At 41.9% G+C, this 26,111-nt stretch overlaps 2 protein-coding genes across 3 annotated transcripts; both read left to right on the top strand.

Moving 5' to 3' along the window:
- Nucleotides 1–209: 209 nt before the first annotated feature.
- Nucleotides 210–12,902, top strand: fbxo42 (F-box protein 42). The gene is made up of 10 exons (XM_066672422.1): nucleotides 210–509; nucleotides 3,227–3,505; nucleotides 4,940–5,056; nucleotides 7,556–7,690; nucleotides 7,786–7,939; nucleotides 8,103–8,213; nucleotides 8,587–8,683; nucleotides 9,062–9,118; nucleotides 9,659–9,775; nucleotides 9,854–12,902. Exons 2-10 carry the CDS (start codon nucleotides 3,232–3,234, stop codon nucleotides 11,156–11,158), a joined length of 2,367 nt encoding a protein of 788 aa, XP_066528519.1. The 5' UTR covers nucleotides 210–509; nucleotides 3,227–3,231; the 3' UTR covers nucleotides 11,159–12,902.
- A 2,527-nt stretch (nucleotides 12,903–15,429) lies between these two features.
- On the top strand, nucleotides 15,430–25,559 carry slc25a34 (solute carrier family 25 member 34). Of its 2 annotated transcripts, XM_066673176.1 has the most exons (9): nucleotides 15,430–15,506; nucleotides 16,570–16,653; nucleotides 16,781–16,925; nucleotides 17,293–17,503; nucleotides 17,926–18,138; nucleotides 20,856–20,921; nucleotides 23,274–23,426; nucleotides 23,656–23,790; nucleotides 23,885–25,559. In XM_066673176.1, exons 4-9 carry the CDS (start codon nucleotides 17,297–17,299, stop codon nucleotides 24,059–24,061), a joined length of 951 nt encoding a protein of 316 aa, XP_066529273.1. In that variant the 5' UTR covers nucleotides 15,430–15,506; nucleotides 16,570–16,653; nucleotides 16,781–16,925; nucleotides 17,293–17,296; the 3' UTR covers nucleotides 24,062–25,559. The 2 variants fall into 2 exon arrangements, with proteins under 2 accessions (XP_066529273.1, XP_066529272.1); XM_066673175.1 differs by having other exon boundaries at nucleotides 16,781–17,503.
- Nucleotides 25,560–26,111: the final 552 nt, after the last annotated feature.

The following is a 26,111-nucleotide window of genomic DNA, read 5'->3' on the forward strand; positions in this document are numbered from 1 at the left end:
ATCCCAATGGGAAGATGGAGAGAACATGAGACATAAGCTCAGTTGTTTCAGGGATTTAAATGTAACTACACATTTGCCTGTATTCAGTATGCACAGATCTGTGAATATGCATACAGCTCAACAGCCCCGCCCACCAATTAATGTCATTAGCTCCAGTGGTATATGTTGTACGAAACCTTGGCGGTCTGAATCTGCGTTTTTGAGGCTGTCTTTGGAAAGCTGTAGCTTCAAAGCAGAGCTGCTCAGCCACCACAAACACATACTAAAAAGGCTAAACACTGGATTTACACTTTAAACAACAGAGATATATGTTTTAATTCCTCATTTGCCCTTTAACTAATGACGTTTTGTTGTTGCGTGCGCGCCGCCGCCACGCCCTCTTGCTGTGTGCGTGCGCGCTCCCGCTGAGTGAAGATGGCGGAGCGGGGCCGTTTGAGCTGATGAAGGAGCGCAGCGGAGAGAAAGAGCCCGAAATAAACACCGAAAACACGGAGGACACTCACAACGCGGTAAAACACACACACACTAAACATGTCCGGGAAATGGTCCCGGGATGAATCAGCCGCTGAAATCGGCAGTGGTTGGTTTTATTAGGACGGAATAGGCGGCTGTTTCACATTAGCGAGAACAAAGCTGAAGTTTGCTTCATTCGAATTCTCAGTTCCACCTTAAACGGTGCGGTACTAACGTCCCGTCGCTCGAGGCCCCGGGCCAAAGAACGAAGGTGCTGCAGCATTTAAGGTGGAATTGAGCATTAGAATAAGGAGTACTCTGAGAACGCGAACTGTTTCGATCAGTCAGGTTTATTCGCTCACAGCGTCGAAACGTGTCTCTGACCGCAGTGCACCGAACACCACCTTCACCGAGCGCCTTCATCTGCAGAGGGGTGTGTTTCTGTACCACCATGTTTTGAGGGAATGAGACTGCAGATATTGCAATAATTATATATATATATATATATATATATATATATATATATATATATATATATATCTTGCTCTCATACTTGATATCTTTCTGTTTGTCTCTCTGTCCTATTTTCTTTTATATTCTCCATCTCTACCTAATTTTCTTGATTTTATCTCACTCATTTTCTGTCTTTCCTGCCATTCTCTCTCTATCTCTGATTCTATTTCTCTATTTTGTCTTTATCACATTTATTTATCTCTCATATCTGTCTTATTTTGTGATTCTACTCTCTCTCTCTCTCTCTCTCTGAAGAGTTAACTTGTTGGTCCATGGAAACACTAAGTTCTGCACCCAAATTTCCAAGCAGGTCTTAATGCACAGATGATTGGATTGTGCTCCATAAAATATTTTCCTCCCTGTGGAGCTTTTTTCTTATCCCTGTCTCACACTCTTCCTCTGATACCAGCCTTAAACTGGAGCAGCTAAGATTCTCCAAACCTCTGGAATATGTGCGCTGTTCATTTCTAAATACTTTACAATGAAAATGTAGGCACTGTTTACTAAGTTTTTTGTTTGTTTGTTTGTTTTTTAAATGAGTTAACGGTTTTATTTTTCATGTTTTTTTTAAAGTTGTCTAAAGAGTTTTATTCTATATAAAACCGGACTGGATTTTTCTGGATTTTCAATGTAGAATAACACTGCTGAGTATTAGAGGTGGAGAGATCACACTGAACTCTCTCAGAGTGTTGTGTAAACACGGCTGTTGATCTGAGCTGGTTAAATGTACTTGGTGCTGAAGGCAGAAGTAAAGCCTGTACCAAAAGATGTCTGTATATTACAGTTAGCATTTTTGAACCGCCAGTGACAAAATATCTCCAGTTTATTGCTGTCTCAGGAAAGCAGACCACACAGATCTCACATCATTAGAGTCAGGGAATGTGAAAATGATTATCATTCTAAATATTGAGATAAACACATAAAAGTGACATATCAAACACATCATGTCTGCATCAGAATATTATGGTGAGGATGTTTAGATTAGATGTTTTATTTTTACCCTCACCTACAAATAATCTAAAGTAAGTGGTGACTACAGACACCATGGCGATGGTCCAGTGGTAATTTTTTTAAATTACCAGTTAAAAAAGATAGACTACAACTATAACTCTTCCAGGGCTGGGGGTTAAGATACAACTCTCTCCCAAAAGTCCATAAGTAGTCTGAGAAAACTGTTTGCTGGCTTCTGAGCTTTCAGTTCCTTTCATTAGTCATCAGTCATTAAAGCAACATTGCATGTATGTGTGTGAGTGCTCAGTAAATAGTGTCAGCGTTGTCTTTGTTGTTGTCACAATATTTTAGCCACTAACTCCTCACTTATTAAGGTTTGTATCAATGCAGTGTCACACGGTAAGACCAGTGTTATATCAGAGCGTCTTCTGGTAAGAGCTCTCCTGCAGTTGAGCCCGGAAAATGTTCTGGAAAATTGTGAATTCACATTTTCCCTGATCCATTGTCCAGAGTGTGCTTCTACTGACGTAAGCCTAGCTCTAAGGCATTGTCTATAAAAAGACTTTAGGCCAGATAATTCGTAACAGCTAGCAAATGAAATTTGGAGAGTCATTCCCTGCAGGTGACGTCTGGCGGAGGAGTCTATTAATATGAAACAAAACGTGATTCCCCAGAGGTTTCTCAGAAGCACAGGAATATTTCAGTTTGCTTATTCATTCGCAAATGATTCATGCAGATTTTAGGCCACACTTTCAATTTGTGCCATCTTTCTCTCAGGCCATGTCTGATTCTTTATTAATTTTCCCAGTGGTAAAGTTAGCTCAGTCAGTGTCTGTGTGGTCCAGGGTGCAGAAATTTGATCTCTGTAGAGGAAGATTTAACACTTTTTAAAATCATAACATGCCATTTGACCCCGAACTTGGAACATGACTATGTTTGTTTATATTCTTTGATGCATGTGCAATGCCACAGAGCAAAGTCTCAAACAGACTATTACACTGGGTTTAGGCCAGTTGTAGTTTTGTTTACCTGTGTGTAGTTTAGATTTGATTCTGTTTAACTGGGTTTAGTCCAAAATTGGGTCAGTTTATCTGGTTTTGTTGTGCAATTTAAATCTTTTTAGCTAGATTTGATGTAGAATTAGCTTTCTTTAACTGGAGTCAGTGCAGTGCACTGAGTGAAATGTAGTCACTGTACATTAATATATTGACTGCATTTTGTTTCAAAATATCGTGAAATTATCATTAAATGTTCTTTTTGATTTACCATCCAACCTGTTAATTGTAATATTCTGTCTGCTCGTGTGCAGGCAGCATGTCCCGGTCCTCGGACAGTGAGGACGGCTGTTTAGTGGACATGGAGACGGAGGAGAGTGGAGTTGCATTAACCAGTCACTCCGAAGACCCTGCAGTGGATATGAAGTCCGGAGAAATGAGCACAGATAGCTCTCAGACAGAGAGAAATGGTCAAAGAAACATGGGGGAGCTGCCTGAGGAGGTTCTAGAGTATATCCTCTCTTTCCTCTCCCCATATCAGGAGCACAAGACTGCTGCCCTGGTGTGCAAACAGTGGTATCGCCTCATCAAAGGTTAGTCCATTAAGTACTGGTAATATATACTCTCTAGTTTGATTATAAATTGGGGTCCATGTTTTTATGGGTTCTGTGACCCACACAAGACCATGCCATCAGCCCGAAACTATTAGTACCAGTCTTCTAGGGGCCAGTTACCATCTTCACGAGCCCAGATGAGGTGCTGTGTCCACTGTCGTTGTGTTAAGAAATGGTGTTGGTGGGACTTCTGCTTCCATATCCCATCGAAGATAAAGACCGCTGAACTGACCTGCAGGATATGTGGGGCCTTCTCTACTGAATGTGGATGTGATTTCTGAATCTGTTTGCATGCACAATTCTAGCCAGACACACCTGGACACTATTATTCAGCACCCATGTTTGTCCACTGCGCTGTCCAGTGTGGGTGATGATGCCTTCTATAACGTATTCCGGGTACACACGTGACACTGTGGATCAAAGTATATTAAATATCTGCATAATTTCGGAACTGGCATGTCCCCTTTGTTTGACACCTAATATGCCACGTTCAGACTCCGAGTGTTGTGTCTCACTCTAGGCCTGTCACAGTGGTCGTGTTTGTGGTCTATATATTCTTCCAAAGATAATTGTTATTATTTAATTCGAATTGATTTAATGATAATATAACAGCACAATAAAGCAGTTACATCTCTTTTAAAGAACAATGAAAATATAGTTATTAAGAATGTATTCCTGTGGAATTGGAATATAAAATGTCATATTTAAAATATAAAAATAATCCTGAACAATGTCCAGTTTAAATATACTAACAAACAAAACATAATTAAAGTACAACCACTTTTTCCAAACAAATCAACATAACTGTCCCAAAATGGAGACAAGAGAAAACCTGAGGACAGAACAGCACCAGTGGCCAAGTTTTTGATGACATTCGTTCTTATGTAAACAAAAATGGCTGTAAGCAATGGGCAATATTGCAGAGAGCAAATTTAATGGGGAAATGTCAGTTTATTGTATGATAAGTCAATACTGACAGCCCTACCTCCCTCATAAGATAACATCTCACAGCTTATACAGGTGTGGATGTTCCCAGCCACTCCCTGAAGTAACGCCACTTCATCAACTCACACACTGCTGTCCTATGTCTTATAGCACCGTATGGACCTCACCCCACACACACCATCTCTGTGTAGCTTTTAGCATTATTGATATGGAGCTCCTTAATGAGTTGGTAATAGAGCATTGTTAGTATGTCACAGAGAAATTCAACTCAGATCCAGAACTACTTATATGGGCATCCAGCTCAGACCTGGAACTCATATATGGGCATCCAGCTTAGTATTGGAACTCCATATATGGGGTTGTCAGTCACTGTAGAAGGACATATGTCTTCCGGGGTCAGTGTTACTATATGATTGTACTGTGAATGACACTTCAGTGCTCTTTAAATGTGTCCTGTGTTGTTTGCAGGTGTAGCATATCAATGCTACCATGGCTTCCTGAGAGCAGTACAGGAAGGAAACATCCAGTGGGAGAGTCGCACCTATCCGTATCCAGGGACGCCCATCACCCAGCGCTTCTCACACAGTCAGTACACACACACACACACACACCTCCCATTCTGAAGTCCCTCTTTTACACACTCACTCCTACAGTAATTAAACAGGAAGGAGCCAGGTGTGAACACAAGGCAGAACAGAAATCCAACTAAAGCCTCTGTCAGAATGAATAAAAGAGAAATGAACCTGGAATGGAAAAGAACGCAGGGACGCTAGAGCTTAGGTCTCTTCCAACAGCTACCGCTCACCAGCAGGGTTCATCTCTGTGAAATAAGCAGGGGCTAAACTCAGAGCAACGTTATACACCTGATGTTTTCTCAGTGTGCACCCCAACTTTTACCTTGTGTGTTAGGGCTATACCATATTTGAAACAAATAAAAACATCTATATCATGATAATAGTGATATTCTGACTTGTTTACGTAATGACATCATGAAGTTGCACACAATATTGTATATGTTCTTTACATGAGTCATTTAGCAGAGTGAAGTATGGTGGAAAGAAGGGCTGGGTGATATGACCAAAAAAGTAAAGGAAATGGCAATATACGATATGATATTATGAAAACCATAATTAAATATAATAATGAAGTATTAGTGGTTATTTTCAACACCAAAAAGAACATGCTGCATTATCTAACTAATTATCAAACTATTTCTAAAATAAATAGCAATGTCCCGATCAAGTTTTTTATTTCCTTTCCTCTCTCTCTCCCCAATCCCAATTCACGTCTTTTTTAATATTGAGTATCTGCTGATAGAGTCTTGATATACTTACATTTTCCTAGATACTACTGTTACATAGCACACTTCAAGTAAGCAAGGTGTATCTGCTTGACACTGAATACCTCGCATTAAGATATAAACTCCATGCTGCTGCTTAATTCTTTTTTATATATATATATATATATATATATATAACAAATTAAACAAATGGTGTCTTCACAAACAGTTGATATAAATAATTTAATATAACAGTTTTATGAATAATTACTTTAATTCTAAAAGTCAGTCAGTTTTATTGTCATCACAGATCTGTTGAGGGAAAAATTAAAGTTAGTTTCTTTGAGACACAAAATAAGTTAAAAAATAAGATAAGGTCAAAAGGTAAGCACTGATCTGTTTCTCTCAGTGCCGCCACAAAACCAACAAACCCCTGTAGACGGGACTGTGACTCCATTGGCTGCAGCACTAAATGATGGACAGCTAAGTCTGCCTGCTGATTGGCTAAATAAAAGTGATGACCAATGAGAAGCACATTCTCTGTTTAGGAGCCATGGAGTATCTACCCCTTCCTCCAACTGAGGGAGAGCAGCCTGTTTTAAACTAATCATGGTCTTTACAGCGCTCTTTTTTGGAATTAAAGCTTCACCACTGGCTTAGGTTTTGTCCATTGTTGACTTACTCTCAGTTATCAGAGGAGTAGACCTGAGTGCTGAGAACGGCTCCAGCGGCATACATGAACAATGGCAGGGCAGCGTGGTGTGTGTCTGTGTGCGTGCACGCGCATGCGTAGGTGGGTGCGCCCGTGAGAGGGTTGAACGGAACATTTGTGCGCTGTTTTAAATGTACTCAGATTGAAACCTGTGTATTCTTGGCATACTTGATATAACGAATATGGTCAATTAAAAAAAATATATGTTATGGAACATATTGATATTTGCGATATATCCCCCAGCTCTAGCTTGAGCTCAGGTCACGTTCACGCTCCTATGCTAGAAGCTCACGTTTACGTCACAATATAGGGACATGGCAAAGTTATACTGAATTAAAAAAACATACCAGACTTAACATAAACTATATTATATCGCCCACCCCTAGTGGAAAGAGGTGGAGAAATTTGCTCCAAAAAGGGAAGTGACTTCAGTCATGTGGAGGTAGTTTTGGTTACAAATGTCAGATGTGCAATAAACAATGGTATTATGTAAAAATATATTTAATGTAATTAATATTTATATTTTAATATTATTTTGTTGCAATCGTCTGTTCTTAAAATCAATGTATTTTTCAGTGCTTTGTTATATCGTCCATATCGACCACCCCTAGTGTGTCTGTCTCTCTCTCTCTCTCTCTCTCTCTCTCTGTGTGTCTCTCTCTCTGACAGTTTGTGTATCTGTTTCTCTGCTGGTGTTTTTGTATCTGTCTGTCTTTGTCTCTGACTTGGTGTGTGCGCTGTATCTGAGTGTTCAGTGTGTTGTACATTTTCTCACAGGGGGTTGGGTGGGTGTAAGTGAGGAAAAACCCAACTCAGCATGTCCACGTGAAAAGACTTTTATTGCCATTTGACTTCACAGCCCGCAAACAAAAATTCTCTCTGTCTCTCTCTCTCTCTCTCATGTAATAAAGTGTAAAGGAGATGGTCTTGAGGCTTCAAAATCAAGAACCCATTTTTAGTTCTTGTTGTTGCTACAGAACATGAGCCTCTTTTAATGATTCAGTTTCTGTTTATTTAGGTAAATGTAAAGCCAGTCAAATCTTTCTCACTTAACTGCTGCTTTGCTGAAGAGTGTGTGTGTGTTCATTATCAGGTGCGTGTTATTACGACTCTAACCAGTCCATGTATGTGTTTGGGGGCTGCACTCAGAGCAGCTGTAACGCTGCCTTTAACGATCTGTGGAGACTGGACCTTAACAGCAAAGAATGGATACGACCCCTGGCCTCAGGTATAAACATTGTAGTTGGATATTTTTCTCAATCTCTTAAGCCCTTCTCTCTCATGCTCTACTGTCCCACTGATGCTGTATTGTCCTCCACACAGGGTCCTACCCCTCTCCCAAAGCTGGAGCCACTTTAGTGATGTTTAAAGACCTGCTGGTTCTGTTTGGAGGTTGGACCCGACCCAGTCCATATCCACTTCACCAGCCTGAGAGATTCTTTGACGAGATCCACACATACTCGCCCTCCAAAAACTGGTGGGCAGAAAGAATCTATAAATCAGTGATATTAAAGAAGAGTCAGATCTTCAAATCAGACTAAAGAAGTTCATTAATCTTAGCGTTGTGTTCCTGTTTAAATGATCTGTGTTCATATTAAACTCAAATTCTCTCTCTCTCTCTCTTTCTCGCTCTCTCTCAGGTGGAACTGTATAGTTACTACACATGGTCCTCCTCCGATGGCTGGTCACTCCTCCTCTGTTATCAATAATAACATGATCGTGTTTGGTGGGTCTCTTGGAGCCCGGCAGATGTATGTAAACAAGTCTCAACAACTGTCTTCAGTCTAACAAATGTATTCTGAATTCATTTAGTTGGCTTTAAAGACAATCACTTGCACAGATCAGCCGAAACACTTAAACGCCCTCCTTGTTTATATTTACATTTGAGCATAATACCCCAGCAGCACTGCTGTCTGATCCACGTGTACCAGAGCAGAGCACACTAAGACACCACCACCACATCAATGTCACTGCAGCACTGAGAATGTTCCACCAACCTGGGGGGGTCCTGACCATTGAAGAACAAGGGGAAAGAGGGCTTGTGATAAGTTTGAATCTTTGTTCTGCTCTGAAGGAATAATTAGTCTGCAGGTTAATGATGTGTGTTTGTGTTATGTATTCCAGGAGCAATGAAGTGTGGGTATTGGATCTGGAGCAGTGGACATGGTCTAAACCCACCATTAAAGGCCCCTCCCCTCACCCTCGCGGAGGACAGTCTCAGGTCAGATTGTACTCTGTTTACCTTTTATCTCAAACCATCTCAAACCACCTGCTGAAGCCAGAATTAAAATATTTTGGTTTATTGTGTAAGTGTTTATTGGATGTGTTTTATACAAAGTCTAAACTCCACCCCAGACATGACATTTTGATCCAGTTCAAAGAAGAAGAAGACGATGAAAAACAAACACTTTTATTGACCCCTTTTGGGAAACCGATGTTTTTTACGCATTAGTTGTAGATAACACAAACACAATTCTTGAACTGTCCTTATCTCAACACACACTAGGGGCAATGAATACACACACAACCAGAGCAGTGGCATGTCTGCCCCCTTGGCTGCTAGAGTCCTCACTTTTATCTGCATCTTTCCCTCTCACAGATTGTTATAGACAATAATACGCTGCTGATCCTAGGAGGCTGTGGAGGCCCTAATGCAGTGAGTTTCTTGTCGCACACCTCCTACACTGAGGGGTTTTTTTTTTCTCCAAAAGTTTTTCTTTTTGTGTTTTGTTGATATTGAATTTTTTTTTCAGTATATCTGCATGTATCTACCAGTGCACGTTAATAACGTGAAACTGGGATTAAACCTGAATTAGCATTACAAAGACATATGTTAAATCAAGTATTTGTCAAAACTGATATGTTTCCAGGATTGCTGTGAATCCTTTATTTAAAAATACAAACCCTTGTCTCACCATCCAGAATATAGTAATTATTCCACTTAGAGCTGGATGATTTGGTCAAAATTTTTATCACAATATTTCTTAATTTCTGTAAATATAATTCCAATATTGAAGCCACAGAAAAACTGCCAAGCACCATCAAACAAAACCTTTTGGCTTTGTCAATATTAATGTTTTTAAATTAACTTTAAAGTTGAGGGCAGTAAACTTGGCAGTGCCCTGTAATGAGTGTCAGTTTTGAAAATGTGTTTAAATGTCCAGCCCTAAATCTACTGAATCTCTCTGTTGTCCAGCTGCTGAAGGATGCCTGGCTGTTGCACATGAATGCCCCCTCGTGGTCGTGGCAGCAGCTGCGAGTGGAAAATGAAGAACATGGTGCTCCTGAGCTCTGGTGCCATCCAGCGTGCAGGGTATTTGTATGTGTGTGTGTATATATTATACAGCTCATCTGGTGTTATTATTTACATTCTGTGCCCTCCTCTCCTCAGGTGGGTCAGTGTGTGGTGGTGTTCTCCCAGGCCCCCTCAGGCCGAGCCCCCCTGAGTCCGAGTCTGAATTCTCGTCCATCTCCTATCAGTGCTACTCCTGCCCCGCTGGGTCCGGATCCCCCTTCCTTGCGCTCCCAGTCCCCTGTGCGGAGTGGCAGCAGCGGGGCTGCGGCGCTGGTTCTTGGCTCCGTGGAGGAAGCGCCCTGCGTCAATGGACGCTGGGGGACACTTCGCCCGCGGCCAAGAGGCGGGGTCAGGGACGCAAGCCCCTCTTCCTCGTCATCCTCCCAACAGCCGTCTCCTTCTCAGGCTCCAGATGACAGCCCTCCGCTCCCTCTGCCACCTCTACTCAATGGCTCCTCCCCTTCGCCACGCACCAGCCCTCATGGCCATGCCCACTATGGCTGGGACTCTCCACCTCCTTCATCTTCGTCCTCTGCTATTTTCCACGATCACCCAAGCACGAATGGCCTTCACACGCCTCCGCGAACTCCGCCGGGCGCCGTCTCCCCAGCAGCACTTCGCCGAGGCCTGGAAGCCGTCAAGGCCCTATCGACTTCTTCCTTTTCTTCTTCTGCATCATCCCTTCCTTCTTCTTTAACTCAGCCAAGCACCTTAAAAGCTCTGTCTTCTTCTCCATCCTCTCTGCCCCCGGTTCCCCAGCCTGGAGCAAGCACCACCTCAAAAACTTCATTTTCTTCACCTTCATCATCTCCGTCTTCACTGGCTCAACCTGGCAACCTTAAGGCCTTTTCTTCCTCTCCATCCTCTGCTTCTCCTCCTCAACCTGGAGCCTGCTCCGCCTCAAAAACCCTCTCCTCCAATGCTACATTTTCATCATCAGCGGCATCATTGCCACCATCTTCTCTTCCCCAAGCTGTGACAACCCCTGCCCCTGGAAGTACTAGCTCTGCCCCTTGCCCTGCCCCTTCCTCCAGTCCTCCCTCCCAAGCTGCTGCCAGTGCTGATGGACACTCGATTCCTCCAATTGCTCGGCGCCTCGGCCACCACCCGCCACAGAGCCTGAACGTGGGGAAGCCGCTCTATCAGTCTCTCAACTGCAAGCCAATGCAGATGTATGTCCTGGACGTTTCTCGAGCCAAAACGGACACCGTGGTCTCGTGGAGAGTTTATGGAAGCGGGGGAGCCCCCAGTGCCGTGACCGGACCCCCAGAGACCAGCCTACACACGGTGGTGCAGGGCCGTGGGGAGCTCATCATCTTCGGGGGACTGATGGACAAAAAGCAGAACGTGAAGTACTACCCCAAAACCAACGCCTTGTATTTTGTGCGTGCGAAAAGGTAATAAGTCGGAAGTGGATGGTAGCTAATGTATTGACCGGTTTTCTGGACTTTGCTATGGATAAAGAGACTAAACTTGACCTGCCTTCAACTGAGGAACAAAATATGAGCAAGAAGAGAAATGCAGAGAGAGAGGGGAAACGAGGAGAAATGGAAGTGTTGCCATTCATCTTTTTCCTCGACACTAAACTCCTCAGTTCTTTTCTGCTAAATATATTTCAACATAAAGACACTCTGACCCATTGGTGGTGTTGTACGACTCAGTGGTTTACCTGACCTCTACTCTGTGTGTGTGTGTGTGAGTGTGAGTGAAGGGAAACTTCCTCTGTTTCTTGGGAATTGTCCTAGGAAGCAGAGGGCAAGAATGACTACCTTGCTTTTATATCTCACTTCTGCCTGCATTGAGAGTGTGTGTGAGAGAGAGAGCGTGTGTGTGTGTGTATTGGATACATGTATGTTCTCTGTGTACACCTGGTCTTTTTTTGAGCTTTGGTTTCTGTCTAAATCTGGAGAGACTTTGTTCCAATAAAAGTGAAGGTGTAAAGTGTCTGAGACATTTAAAGTGCTCGTGTCTCAGACCAAGCATTCCTTTTTAAAGAATAAAAGCATGAAGTAGTTTATAAAAGTAATTACGTTCTGTGCCTGGATTTAAGTATTCAGTTCACTTTGTTTGTGATTTGGCATTAATACATATTCCACCCATTCAACAGTTTAGCTCCGCCCAGTCACACTGAAGTTATAAGGAGTGTCTCAGCTCACATGCTTTGTTGAATAAGCACACAGCCAATCAGGACAGAGCTCATTTACATATGTTAATCCTTAAGCACCTGTAACAGAGACAGCCTGTTTTATTCAGTTCCCACCCTCTGAAGCAGCTGCTCATGAGCAAAATCCACCATGTCCAACACACAGCATGAAATAGAGGTATGAGCCCTTAACATGTTGTTTTAACTAGTATGAACACAGGGTGTGGAATAAGTGGAGGCTTGTATGCAAATAAAATTACTTAAACCTACTCAAAAGTCCTTTGAGGTCCATAAACTGGATTTGGACTTGACGACCACAGCTAGGCGTCAGAGAGATCAGGTGCTGATTTTGGATCACGTGGATTGGTCCTTGCAGTCAGATTTGTCTCAAGGGATTGGATGGTGCTCCCTCACTCTCTCCAGAGAACTGGAGCGCTACAGTGAGAGTTAAGTTGTGGTTTATGGTCAGTACAAGAGTGCAATGAAACTTTACACATCTGGAAAGGTCACTTGCCATCACTGCCCGAGTGTTTGGGGGTTAGATGCCTTCCTCAGGGGCACTTCAACTGTGGATGTTCTAATTGTTCTTGGGGTTTGAACCACTGACCATCCAGTCCCAAGCCTTCTTCTCTAATCATTATCCCACTGCTGTCTCTGAGCAGCTTTATATCTCGCATTTGATATGAATTATCATGTGCAGCTGCTCAAGTGTACAACACATCCCATGCAAAAAAAAATAAAAATTAAAGCAGGACTTCACCTTATATAAACTAAATCAATTTAACACATGACTAGACATTGCCCCCAGGTTGTTCACCCCTGATCCAGATTTGGTTCTCATTAAAGCTGCAGGTGTAAACAGGGTGAACCTGTGCAGTTGCAAGTGTCTGAATAAAGTAATTGTGTGTGTGTGTGTGTGAGAGAGAGTGTGTTTGAGAGAGAGAGAGAGATTGATGTTTGGGAAGGGATTTGAAGGGTATGGTCTATTGCAGTGTACTGTTAAAAAAAATGAAATAATAAAGCCTCCATGTCTTAATTCTTTTCATTCTTGTTTTTAAAATCCTGCTTCATTTGCTTGGAGGGATTTTCATTCAGCGTTAAAAGAAAAGCTGCTTTCTCTGGGCTGGGATTGAAGAACACTCCACACTGTAGTCCCAGATGAGGCTTAAAAAGTGTGTGGAATAACAGATTAAAGTATTTGACCAACATATAATGTTCAAGGAGTAGAAACCCACAGAGGGTCTCTTCACAGAGGTTTCATAGCATGGAGTGTATTTTGTGTAAAAAGCTCAAAATTCAAAAGCATTATTCTCCTGAACATTCCCTGCTCTGTTCACACAGATACCCTGCAAAGGACAGGCGCGGGTGTGTTCTCATCTTGAATACAGCGATTCCGGGTAGGCAACGGACCCACCCTGACTCTGAACAGGATAATCGGTTACAGACAATGAATGAATAAACGTTCACACAGGGATCAGTCAGACATCTCCCCAACTGTACGATTCACAGGATGTTGTCTGGGGTGAATGTTACAGACGTTTATGTTCACACTTACAGCTCCCCCTAAAATGTCTTGTGTTACTGCACATGTGTGAAAGGGGCCTCAGAAATTCTCAGAAGTTTGTGGTGTAGCCCCCAGTCGTGTGTTTGTGTTTGCTGTGGGTGAGTGATGTGTTTATGAGGAGTGTCATCTGCTGTACTGAGTTACAGTGCTGATATGGTTACATACAGAGTGTGTGTCGTGTTTGGGATGCTTCTCCTGCCAGTCTGTCTCACACACACTGGGCACGGGTCTCTGGGGGCGAGTGGACTGGCCATCTCTGTGTTCAGGGTCTAAATTTGCTGAATCATCATCGGGTTTAAACAAACCTCTGCAGCAAGGCTTTGTTTTGTAGATACAAGACACATGCACACACACACACACACACAGCCAACACTGTAGTGTTATGGGGGGAAAAAATCAAGCAAAAACGATTCTATTAAATTGACTGAAAAGAGTAGTAAAGGCAGCAGAAAAGTCACAAAACTAGATTTGCAGAGTTATGGTTTTATAGCAAACTGTAACTTAATCTTTTACCCTTTGTGGCTCCTCCTTACCCCTCCCAACTATACAGAACCCCAGATCGATACACCTTTGTTCCGGCATCAAATGATTATTATAGAGCATAAAGCATGTTCCCAAAACCTTGCATTTAAACACATTGTTTTCTTTATTATCTGACACATCATTATTTGTGTCATCACTGAATATTGTCCCAACATTTCTAATGTTATTTCCAAATCCAGAAGTAACTGTTTTTAAGGTACAATCACAGGCTCAGGCCATAATCAAGTCTAACTATGACCTTAAACTGTACTCTCCTCTAGCAGTTCCCCAGTTCTTTGTGTGAGCCCTTGTTCTGGAAATACTCTTCTACCAATGTCTCAGAGCCTTCGCTTAGGCTTCTCATCAAACGCTGATACAACTCATACAGTTCTCACACACACACAGCGACACACACAGTGTGTATTTGTGTTTATGAAGAATATATATATATATATATATATATATATATATATATATATATATATATATATATATATGTGGGTCTGAATATGGAGATGTGTATTCTATGTACAGAATGTATACAACCACAAATGTACTCATTGTAAAAATATATGCTTATCATCACTGTCCAATGAAGAACAATTATCTCCATCTTTGTGGATGTTTACATCATTTCAACACAGCAACTGTCCTTCAAACTGTGTGAACATTTAATTATTAACGGACCAATAGAAATGCTCCAAAATTACTCTACATATAACTTTTTTTCATTGACTTCCACTGAAAAGTTCTGTAAAGTTACTGTTTTGGGAGATACATTTTTTTTATTTGGACAGAGATGACATGTTAAATGTAGTAAATATGTGGCTGAGAAAACCCAAATAATCAGGGAACAACTTCCACAGTATCGCCACCATTTCCCACCCTTTTATCAAGGCTTTACACCAAATTTTGGAGCATAGCTGTTAGTATAGGTCAGTGAGGGTCATCAGTGAGGGTCAGGGACTGGTGTTGGGAATTAGTTCATCCAGAGAAACTCCAGCAGTCCAGAGAACATAATTCCACTGTTCCACACACCAGAGGATCTCCATCACTCCAGAGAACACAGTTCCAATATTCCACAGTTCTGGGGATTTAACACGTTTTACAACAAACACCCCAGCCCCCACCCCCAAACACTTTACACAGCTCTTATTGTGTGTGTGTGTGTGTGTGAGTGAGTGAGACAGAGAGAGAGTGAGAGAGAGAGTGTGTGTGTGTGTGTTTTTTTGTTTGTTTTGAAAAGTCCGTGGAATGCGAATTCTGATTGGCTGAGCACTAGGCAGATTCTGAGGAGGCGGCCTATGATTGGCTGAAGCGGTGTTAAGGTCGGTGCTTTGTTATTTTCTTTGAGGGGGAGTTGAAGGAGTTCTATGATTGGTTGAAAATGTGAGGGGGCGTGGTTTTATGTTTATTCAGCATGTTTGTAAAGTGGCACAAAAGGAGAGAACAGAGGGAGAGAGGAAGGTGGAGGAGTGAAGAGAGGAGTGAAGAGAGGAGTGCAGAAAGGAGTGCAGAAGGTGAGTATACATGTCTTTAACCAGAATCAGAAACTTTCATCACGGAGCTGATTCAAACGGACCGGCACCGAGCTCCACCCTAGTTTGGGTCCTTGAGCGCTGCTGCGCTTGCGCGCTAATCCGTTTTTACTTTTGCACTAACAGAAATTTGAAAAGTTTTTGTAAATCATGATGTTCTGATGGAAGTGTGCTGTTACTCTTTATCTCTCCACTGTCACTTGTTCCTTATTTAATTTGTATTTTGCAAGAACCTTAATGGTCATTTTCTACATGAATTAAACTCGTTATTTCACAGTTGGTGGGAAGTGATCAGTGAGGATTGGCGTTTAAACCTGTAATTCCGGTTTAGAGAAACTTAATCAGAACTAATTAGAGTGGAAGTGAATGAATTCAGAAATAGCCGACATCCTGAAAATTAAAGCTGCTCTGCGTAAGATTGGCAAGTTTGAAGAGTTTGTGCCCTCTCTAGTGAAAATAGGAAAAGTGAGGACGAACATTTAGTAACGTGAGTCGTGCTGTGATCCATTTCCCAGAGTGGATTTATCCCATGATCTGAATGCGTTTGTGTTGAAAGAGGAGTCAAAAAAAAAAAAAAAAAAAAAAAACCAGAATGGGAACTCAGTGATGGAAATGTCTTCTGAGTTATGGCGTTATATTTTTCATTCTAAAATATTGAATGTAATAGTTTAGACATCAAACCAAATATTTATATACCTCCATACGCAGCACAGTCTCTCTCCTTTCATAAATAACTCTCAGCCCTGTACAGGTCAGCACTGGGAGCCACGCCCCCTCTAACTTTACTCAGGTACCAGCCCATCCAGCTGGATCTGCGTGTGTGTGATGTCAAGATGTCAAACATGGTCCAAAAACTTGTGCTGAATCCGGCTACTTCAGGCTTTTCAGGGAGACTCACAGCAGCAGAAGGATACTCTTTCAGCAAACCTTTTTCATCAGCATTTTTTTCTTCCTCTGAAACTTTGTTTCAACAAAAACCTTTCACACACTGCAGCTTAAATTTATGTAGAACTGTTGAAAAATGGGTGTATTTCCTCTTTCACAGGGTTCAGCTACGGTCCACTGACTCCCTCCCACTGAGCACATGGTGGTGATAAAGACGATGACATCACTGTGCACTGGGCTGAAGGTAAGAAGCCGGGCTGAAATGCTGAATTCGACTGAATGATGAGTCAGTGTTTGTGCATTTGCTGATTTTGCATTTACTGAAACCTTAGTCAAGTTACTCAATCACTCTGACCTTATCATCTGTGCAGAGTTGAACCTGGAACCTTTAGGAAACTGATAAAGCAGCGGAGAAGGCTTTATCACTTCTTACACCACCACAGCAACCGCCAACACCAGCACTGGACTGCACTACAGTCTAGATCTAAGTGATGATCTGGACTTGAGGAGGACAAAGTGAAGTGTTATTTATTCATCATTTAAAGTCTACTTGACCCTTGAGGACACATGTGACCACTCTTTTAATCACCACGGCAACCATCCTGATCATCGTGAACAGCTCAGGAGAGAATGACTATAAAGTTAGAGCAAAATAAATGTAAATAATTTTGATCAAACCTCACAGAGGATTAAATGACCTGAATTTATTATAAAAATATAATTACAACGTAAAATTAAAGCCCTCAGCAGCTGTGATCAATTGTGTAGAAGTCTTAAGAAGTCTTAATGGTGAAGAATGTAGCTAGGTACGTATCAACAGGCCAATGATGACCAGCTCAAAGCTCATGGACTACCCCCCAAAATCTTTGTTTATCACCCCCAGTTCCATGCACACTTTGCCCCGGACCCCTGGGGGCCTCTCAAAGCCCTTCCGCAGCCTCTGGCCCCCTCTGGATTTCACCCTGGGGGCGCTAGCATGCTGTGGAGCCTGTGTGTTTACGAACCCTCTGGAGGTAGTGAAGACCCGTCTGCAGCTGCAGGGAGAGCTGAGAGCGAGAGGATCATATCAGAGACATTACCGCGGAGTGCTGCAGGTAAATATATTACAGCACTGCGCACCAAGACCCAGGCCCATGAGACGCAAGGTATCACAGGAGTTTAGTTTGTTTGGTGACAGTTATTGCAGTATATTCATATATATTCAAGTGGCAATAAACAGTTTTGAATTTGTCACTGTTTTATGTGTTTTTGAGTCAAAATCATGTAAAAAAAAAAAAAAAAAAAAAGACATCAGAATACACATTCTACTTCAGCCTGGTGCAGTAACATCTTTAGGGGGCAGCAATGAGCTGTGTTTGTTTATTTGAGCTTCAGCTGTTATCTATTGAGTGACTTAACATGGACACTCTTAGCTGAATAATTAATGTTGCATAAAATAATCAGATATTAATTTTGCACTTTAAAGAGTAGATACTACTTCTTATGGCAACTGTTTTGATATTATACATTCATGCAGGCCCTGTGGGTGGTGGGCCGCACAGATGGCCTGCGGGGGCTGCAGAAGGGTCTCTCTGTCGGGCTGCTGTACCAGGCATTGATGAACGGCGTTCGACTGGGATTTTACTCATACAGCGAGGCCTGTGGAATGACAGGACTCCCGGGGGGAAGTGTGGCAGCAGGAGCGGTGGCAGGGGCTCTGGGGGCTTTTGTGGCATCACCTGCTTACCTGGTCAGTCCAGTTTTTTTTAGAGGCCAGTATTTAATTGTGACATAACTGGATAAAGTATTTACAGTTGTAGAGTACATCATTAGCTGTTAAAAAAATAGCTAATGTATTCCTAGTATCAGAATCCTCTCTCTCTCTCTCTCTCTCTCTCTCTCTCTCTCTCTCATCAGCATGATTCTAGACAATACAGACAGTTAGCCAGTTTAATTGGCAGTTAGTGTTCTCCTCCAAGCGTGTTGATCTCCAGTGGGGTTGTGTGGCAGTTTCATGTGTTTTGAAGAAAGCATGTGCAATTGTTCCACACTCTGAGCTTCCAGGATGAGTTACAGTGACTAAAATGCTTTATTTGTTCAAGGCAGAAACACACCCAGTCCATCACAGAAGGAAGAAACCTAAATAATAATAAACATTATTAATTATCAGCATTAGTAATTATACTATTTTTACAGCTAGGAAAGTGTGCTGACGTATACCTTTCACAGTGTATGTGCATGGAAAGGGTCTACATGTTTGGCTGGAGGATATTTCTGGAGGCATCCTGACTCAATCTGACGGTAACTGAAATATGCTTGAGCCTCATTCCTTCCAGTTATAAATGACTCAGCAAAGCGCCAACCCTCTGCAGGCCAGGTTTAGCGATGAACTTGATCCTACAGTCAACTAACTTTGGTTCAGAAGTGGGTCAAAGTCACACGCCTTGATTCCAGCAGAATTATTCCTGTTGAACCCGAGCTAGCGTCACACACTCCGTGTCTGATGCTGTTTAGCACGTCCAGCTTGTTTTTGCTGGGCTGTTTTTGTTAGATGAATTCCTTTATAGCTCTAATGTTTGCAGTTCTTCTTATATACACATGTTCAATCTTCAGAGCTTTGTTAGATTTTAAACTTAGCCTTCTAAGTTTTGTGCTGGAGCTACTTTTCTAAGGTAGCTAACACAGAGCAGAGACTCCACACATTACTCTGCAGTTCCAATAAAACACAACTGTAGGAGAAAACATTTGGAATTTCCCAACACAGTGTAAACACAGCTACGTGTTTAATCAGCCACAGCTCTGAGCTCAAGTACATGTTGTGTTGAATTTGTGTGTGACAAAACATCTATAAAAAAAAAATATATATATATATATATAATGTGGCACAGCAGGTAGTGTCGCAGTCACACAGCTCCAGGGACCTGGAGGTTGTGGGTTTGATTCCCGCTCCGGGTGACTGTGAGGAGTTGGTGTGTTCTCCCCGTGTCCGCGTGGGTTTCCTCCGGGTGCTCCGGTTTCCTCCCACAGTCCAAAAACACACATTGGCAGGTGGATTGGTGACTCAAAAGTGTCCGTAGGTGTGTGTGTGTGTGTGTGATGCCCTGTGAAGGACTGGCGCCACCTACAGGGTGTATTCCCACCTTGCGCCCAATGATTCCAGGTAGGCTCTGGACCCATTGCGACCCTGAATTGGATAAGCAGTTACAGATTATGAATGAATGAATGAATATATATATATATATATTAATTTAATTTTATATATACTTTATTTGCTGAACACGGAGCTTGATTTTTTTTGCCATGTGTGAAATGTGCAATAAAGAATATATTATTATTATTATTATTAGGGTTCAATCACACAGTGCCTAGGACCCTATTGCTTTTGTAAGGATTTTTTTTCTTCTTCTTCTTGTTTTTCTTTTTTTTCTTCTTACTGTTATTATACTTTTTCTCCTGTAAAAGTCGTTGTGCGGAAGACAACATACAGACAACACACTTGGAAGGCTAATGTAATTTGTGTGCATATTATTATGATTATTATTAATAATAAAAATAATAATAATAATAATAATGTATATTTGTGAAATGTTAAATATTTGGTGTAAAACACAGAAGAAAATGTGTCCTGTGTAAAATAATTGCACAAACGCAGTTAATAAAGAGACATTATGCCTGCAGCGTTGTTTTATATATAAAAATGATGTAAGGTTTGAACTCACATGAAAACAGCACCTGGTGTTTGATGAAGGGTGTTTTGATGGTGAGAGCTGCTTCACACGGTTCAGGCTGTTGTTGTTGATGTTGATGGAGATTTGCTGGTGTAGGCCATATGTCTCTCTGAAACTCGATACTGTGAATATTGCAGCGTATTCCAGTCCCTAAATATAGCCCTGTCGACACACTTTATTAAGCAGGTTAAGATGTGTTTATTAGTGAATATTAAAGTTAATGTCAAATACGTTCCCATCTTTGAGGCAGTAGTAGATAGTTCTTATGAGGATGGATATCATGCAGCATATTTAAATCTCATAAAATGTGTGACAGGTGCTATATAAGCAAATCATGATGATGATTATTACTATTACCACCAGTGGGAAGCGCAGTCTCTGGCATGCTGGGTTGGATGTTCTCCTTGGGTCACTGTCTATGAGGTGTGTTTTTGAGAGAGAGAGAGAGAGAGAAAGAGTTAGTTAGTAAACTGCTGGTTCTGTCTGGTTTTGTAACAGACAGGTCATTGTTCTGGGGCTCAGCAAGATTCCGCTATCATATTACACTTTTCATTCCAGAGAGAAAGAGGATCAAGAGAAAGATGGTGAGTGAGAAATAGCTAGAGATATATTTGAGAGAGAGAGAGAGAGAGAGAGAGAGAGAGAAAATGGTGCAGAAAGAGAGAGGAAAGAAAGATTAAGGGAGAGAAAGGGATATTCAGAATTAATGTGTGTGTGTGTGTGTGTGTTTTCTCTGCAGGTGAAAACCCATCTTCAGGCTCAGACGGTGGCAGCCATTGCCGTGGGTCACCAGCACAATCACCAGGTCTGAAAACCCTATACAGCTTTAAATACGTCACTGAGACACAACCTCATATCTCCATTTATCTTTTTGTGACCCAGTTTGAAAAGGTTCTGTTCAGACCGTGTGAAATGAACCAAAAGGAACACTCCAAGTGCCTGTGTTCTGTTGAGTTGTGCTGAGTACAACTACCTAAAAAGGACCGTAGGTGGATATTTCGATAGGCTAAAAGCACCTTATCAGAAAATGCTTCCAACAGAAATATTAGCAGGAGATATGCACTGTGTAAATCCCTGTGTGAGGGTAAAGATAAGATAATTATGACAATAATTGTTTTATATATGTCTAAATTTTTTTTATTGACCTTGTACAGTTTTGGGATACTGAAGCAGCAGATTGTATAATGCCCCCAAGAAAAAGAGAATTATCATGAAAAACGCATAAAAACATCAAAAATTGTAGGTCTCTGAGACAATAACAAATCAATGTTTAGCACAACACCGGTTCCTTGTGTTTAAAGCAAGAAGTGTTTTCTCTGTGTGTTGTAACATCACTCTTTCAGAGATGGGAGGTTTATTCCCATCAGTGTCACTGATTATTTCTCCAATGTTTGGGTTTATTATGGGAGCTCCAGCTGCAGATGTGTTTTCCCTCCCTCTGACTGGCTGCTACTCTCAGCTCCTGCCGAACTCTCACCACTCTCTCGAGTAATTTCAGATTAGCAGATAATGACAACTGATCTGTGGTCAGGAAAGAGGGCTGAGATGATGCTGAAATGTCTGTGCACCATGTTGCCTCGGTACACTGAGCTCAGTCCAAAGCTTCTTTTCTAAACGTACGTGTGTGTGTGTGTGTGTGTGTGTGTGTGTGTGTGTGTGTGTGTGTGTGTGTGTGTGTGTGTGTGTGTGTGTGTGTGTGTGTGTGTGTGTGTGTGTGTGTGTGTGTGTGTGTGTGTGTGTGTGTGTGTGTGTGTGTGTCACTGACATACCTACAGCAGGTCCAGAGCTGTAGCCAGTCAGCAAACAGAGGCGTGTCCCATCTGCAGACAACAGTTGCAGACCTTTAGCCTTTACTCTCTCGCAGATCCAGCTCAGCAGCTCTTACACAACATCTGATCCGTGCTGGACGTGGAGCGCTGCGTTTACTGGCCCAGGTTCTGGCCAAAGAGACACTGGAAGTCTCCAGAGAGAGGTTCCATTAAAAGTGCAGTCAATCCTTTTACCTCTTTCCATTAAAAGTGCAGTCAATCCTTTTACCTCTTTTAAAGTAGCACACTGTGTATGAACAGAAGGATCTTTCTGTTATTTGTGCTTTTATTTTTCTACAAAGCGTAGCTCCCCAACAAAGATTCCAATTGTTTTGTCGTTCCTGAGTGAAGCTTTCTATGCTCTATAGAGTGTGTTACCTACATGTGAGTGGTCATTTATATAAAGAAAGAATATTATGGCTATGTCTGATATTGTGTATTTTTTTTAATCACAATATATTTGTTTCCCGAGCCCCCCCACCCCATCCATTCTCTGCAGGCTCGACCCACAGTATGGTTCTGGCTAAGAACCACACGATTTCAGATGCAGCCCTAATTTTCCTTATGCCATTATGTCTGGAATGGTTAGTGTGTTTGGTGCCTTAGAATGAACAACTAGAACTTAAGAATTACACGTACATAATAATATTATCATAATACATTCATTTATTTTTCCTTAACTGCTTTTCTAGTTCAGGGTTGCGGTGGGTCCGGAGCCTACCCAAATCACTGGGTGCAAGGCAGGAACACACCCTTCACAGGACGAAACACACACACTCATACCTTTTGAGTCACCAATCCACCTACCATCATGTGTTTTTGGACCGTGAGAGAGAACACACTAAACTACTCACAGACAGTCACCCGCAGCATGACTTGAACCCACAACTCCAGGTCCCTGGCGCTTTGTGACCGTGACACAACCTGCTGCACCACTGTTATCATGATTTAGAAGTTTATTCTGAGATAAAGTCCCCTAACACCTTGGAAGTGTCTCAGCTGTCACTATACACCTTCAAATGCCTTCTTTCAGTACGCAATGATCTACAAATACGCAATTAGTCCCCACCTCTATCTCCACCCACCCCTCCGCTACTCGCCTGAAGCTGGAAAGCCCTGCCCTGAGTTGAAGGAAATGGTTCCTGAGATGTGTAATGTCAGAAACCCTGTCTTTGGATTGCTGCAGTTTCAAAGTTGAAATGCTGTCAAATTGTATTTGGGGCAGACTTGATCAGATCTGACTAAAAACTAAAATCTGTCACATCTGTAGATGTCTATGCAGCTGTGACTATTTTCAGTCTTGCTCTAAAGACCTAAAGCTGCAACGTCTCTGTGTCTCTGTCTTTCAGTGTGTCTCCAGTGCCTTCATCTCTATTTACAGGCGAGAGGGGGTGCTGGGTCTTTGGAGGGGGGTAAATGGAGCCGTGCCCAGGGTCATGGTGGGGTCAGCCGCCCAACTGGCCACATTCAGCTCAGCCAAGGAGTGGGTCACACATCTACAGGTGAGGATGGAGGTGTGGTCTTCAAGTTCCACCTGGAGGACAATGGCAGAGAAGGCTTTATAGCCCTCTGGCCCACACTTGGCTTTGGGTGTGGTGACCTGAGTCTGCTCCAGTGTCCGACTCTATTAATGAGGAAATGAGCCATGCGTGTGTTTGTGTATCAGGAGTGTGTTGTACACAGTACTACAGACTGAACCACAATCCTAACACACCTCTGTTTCTCCCGCAGTGGTTCAGTCCTGACAGCTGGCTCATTGCTCTGACAGCTGCTATGGTCAGTGGCATCGCTGTGGCGATCACTATGACGCCCTTCGATGTCATCAGCACCAGACTTTACAACCAGCCTGTGGACGAGCTGAAAAGGGTACACCACACTCATATACACACACACACACACATTTCACACACTTTCCTTAACCCTTCTCATTCTTTAATTCCTTCCTCTTCAATTTCAACAGGGTCGGCTGTACTCCGGGTTTCTGGACTGTGTGGTTAAGGTGTGTGGTACGGAGGGAGTGAGGGGTCTTTATAAGGGGATGGGACCAGTGTTTGTGAGGCTGGCGCCACACACGGTAATCAGCATGCTGCTGTGGGACATCATGAGGCAGACGGCTCTGAGACACTACACTGTATGAGAAATTCTGGGATGTTACAATGGGAGAGGAACTCTGGTACATTATACTGTGAGTGGAATTCTGGGACACTTATGGAATATAAGGAATTCTTATACATTTGGGAGTGGGACTGACAGAGGAATTCGGAGATGTTATAATTCCACATAGAATTCCTCACATTACACGCTGTAAATGATCCTGTGACATTATGCATTGTGAGGTATACTGGGACATTACGGTCACACGGCTGGAAAACACAGTTACCGAGCTCTAGGACCTGCTGAAGAACTCGGCTTGTGTTTTGATGTCTGCGAAGAGGAACTCGGGAACATGCATGAGAAGATTTGAATGGGTCCATTGCAGTTAAATGTTGAGAACAGTGCTAAGAACTGTTCTACTGAGATCTAGTTCTAGATACTCTCTCCAAAGATTTTATTCTAGAACCCCATCACAGTTGTTGCATTCAGTTTAACGCTGTATAAACAGGGAAGTTGTGGAACCCTTACTGTTGGAGAACTCTGACCCTCTCACTGACCCTGACTCTTGGAATAATTCTAAATCTAGAAATCCATCAGCCTCCGGAGGATTCGAGAGCTTTCCAAGAACATTGAGGAATAGCTGCAGAAAGTTTGAGACATTTAGGGCACTGACCTACTCCAGTTCTGGAAGATTCTACACTGTTAGAAAAATTGTTACTGTGGTGGTACCATCAAAGGTACATATTTGTACCTTATTCTATTATAGTTGTAGATTTTAGTATTGTGTTGATTTCATACGCCCCGTTTCATCTTCAGGATTTATATTATGTTCTCTTAGTTTACACAGTTCTATAATGAAAGATTATGAATATTCAGCTCTCCTTCTGGAGAAGAAAATGTAAAGTACCTTTAGGGAATATAATTGGACTCTAAAACCACAGTTGTACCTTTTAAAAAATAATTTACACCTTTTCTACCTTTAGTGACCAATAATGTACCTCTATCGTGCCTTTTTGTCTGAGAGTGTAGGAAAGACTCCTGAGGGATATTGACCTTGCTTGTGGAGGGATAACCTGGAGAATGTGCATCTGTGTGCTGTGGGAACTGGAAATTTCTAGAGAAAGAGAAAGAGGGACATCTTACTGACCTCAGAAGGATAAAATATAATATTTTGGATTTTAATATTTACCTGTTTCCTCTAAACCTGGATAGTGCAGAACTGAACTAAAACTAAATTAAGACTGAACTAAGCTGCATTAATCTATACTGGTTTAACACTGTGGATGTAAGTTTTAGATCAGTTTACTAGAGAATAGCGTGCATGTGTTTGGTGTTTTATGATCGGACTGAGAAAGACCAGACCTGGAGCTGTTTTGTCTCTGGACTGTGGATCAATCCCTTAATTAATCTGACTGCTGTAGATTTAGTTTTTAATGTTTAGCCTCATTTTTAATGCCTGCACACATCAAACTGTTACATTTTAATGAACTAATGACAAAATGTTTTTAACACTTTATCCTGATTTAAAGACTTTATTAAAATCCTGCTGTTGGAAATATCCGTGTCTGTGTGTTTTGATTTTTACTGTGTTTTATTTTTTATACAGATTTATTTATATTGAGAATGTCTTTCTTTCCTTTGTGTTATATTTCTCTTTCTCAATCCCATCATCAGTCTTAAAATAATCATCATGTTGCTGCTTCCTTTAAGTGTTTTTGCTCTCCTTTCGCCTCTGTTGTTTTTCCCAGTCTTCTGGACTGTGTTTTGGAGGGTAGACTTATCTTGTTTAGTTTTACTATCTGAGCTAGTACTGCTTCTGTATAATTGTGTGAAGTTGTGACAGACCTAGTGCCACAGCTGTGATGACGCTCAGCATCATCTTATCTTATCTTCTCCGCTTCATATGTTCCAGGATTGCGGAAAAGATCCTGAAAACAAAAATTTGTGCTCCTTCATGAAGCAGAGGCCTTATTTTCAAAGCTCTGCACAGACCACTGTAATCGTTCCATCATTAATTAGTTGTGCATCATACCCGTTTGAGGACTCTGAAGTGTCAACAAGATAACTACATGTCCAGAATTTTCCAGATCATC

Source organism: Hoplias malabaricus, chromosome 5 (assembly GCF_029633855.1).
Source record: "Hoplias malabaricus isolate fHopMal1 chromosome 5, fHopMal1.hap1, whole genome shotgun sequence".
NCBI lineage: Eukaryota > Metazoa > Chordata > Actinopteri > Characiformes > Erythrinidae > Hoplias > Hoplias malabaricus.

Excerpts from the sequence above, each read along its gene's own strand:
- fbxo42 (XM_066672422.1), top strand. The coding sequence starts at position 3,232 with ATGTCCCGGTCCTCGGACAGTGAGGACGGCTGTTTAGTGGACATGGAG. Across the intron at positions 3,506-4,939 it reads GTGGTATCGCCTCATCAAAG|GTGTAGCATATCAATGCTAC; the intron begins GTTAGTCCATTA and ends TGTTGTTTGCAG. Across the intron at positions 8,684-9,061 it reads CTCGCGGAGGACAGTCTCAG|ATTGTTATAGACAATAATAC; the intron begins GTCAGATTGTAC and ends TCCCTCTCACAG.
- slc25a34 (XM_066673175.1), top strand. The coding sequence starts at position 17,234 with ATGATGACCAGCTCAAAGCTCATGGACTACCCCCCAAAATCTTTGTTT. Across the intron at positions 17,504-17,925 it reads ATTACCGCGGAGTGCTGCAG|GCCCTGTGGGTGGTGGGCCG; the intron begins GTAAATATATTA and ends ACATTCATGCAG. Across the intron at positions 20,922-23,273 it reads GTCACCAGCACAATCACCAG|TGTGTCTCCAGTGCCTTCAT; the intron begins GTCTGAAAACCC and ends TCTGTCTTTCAG.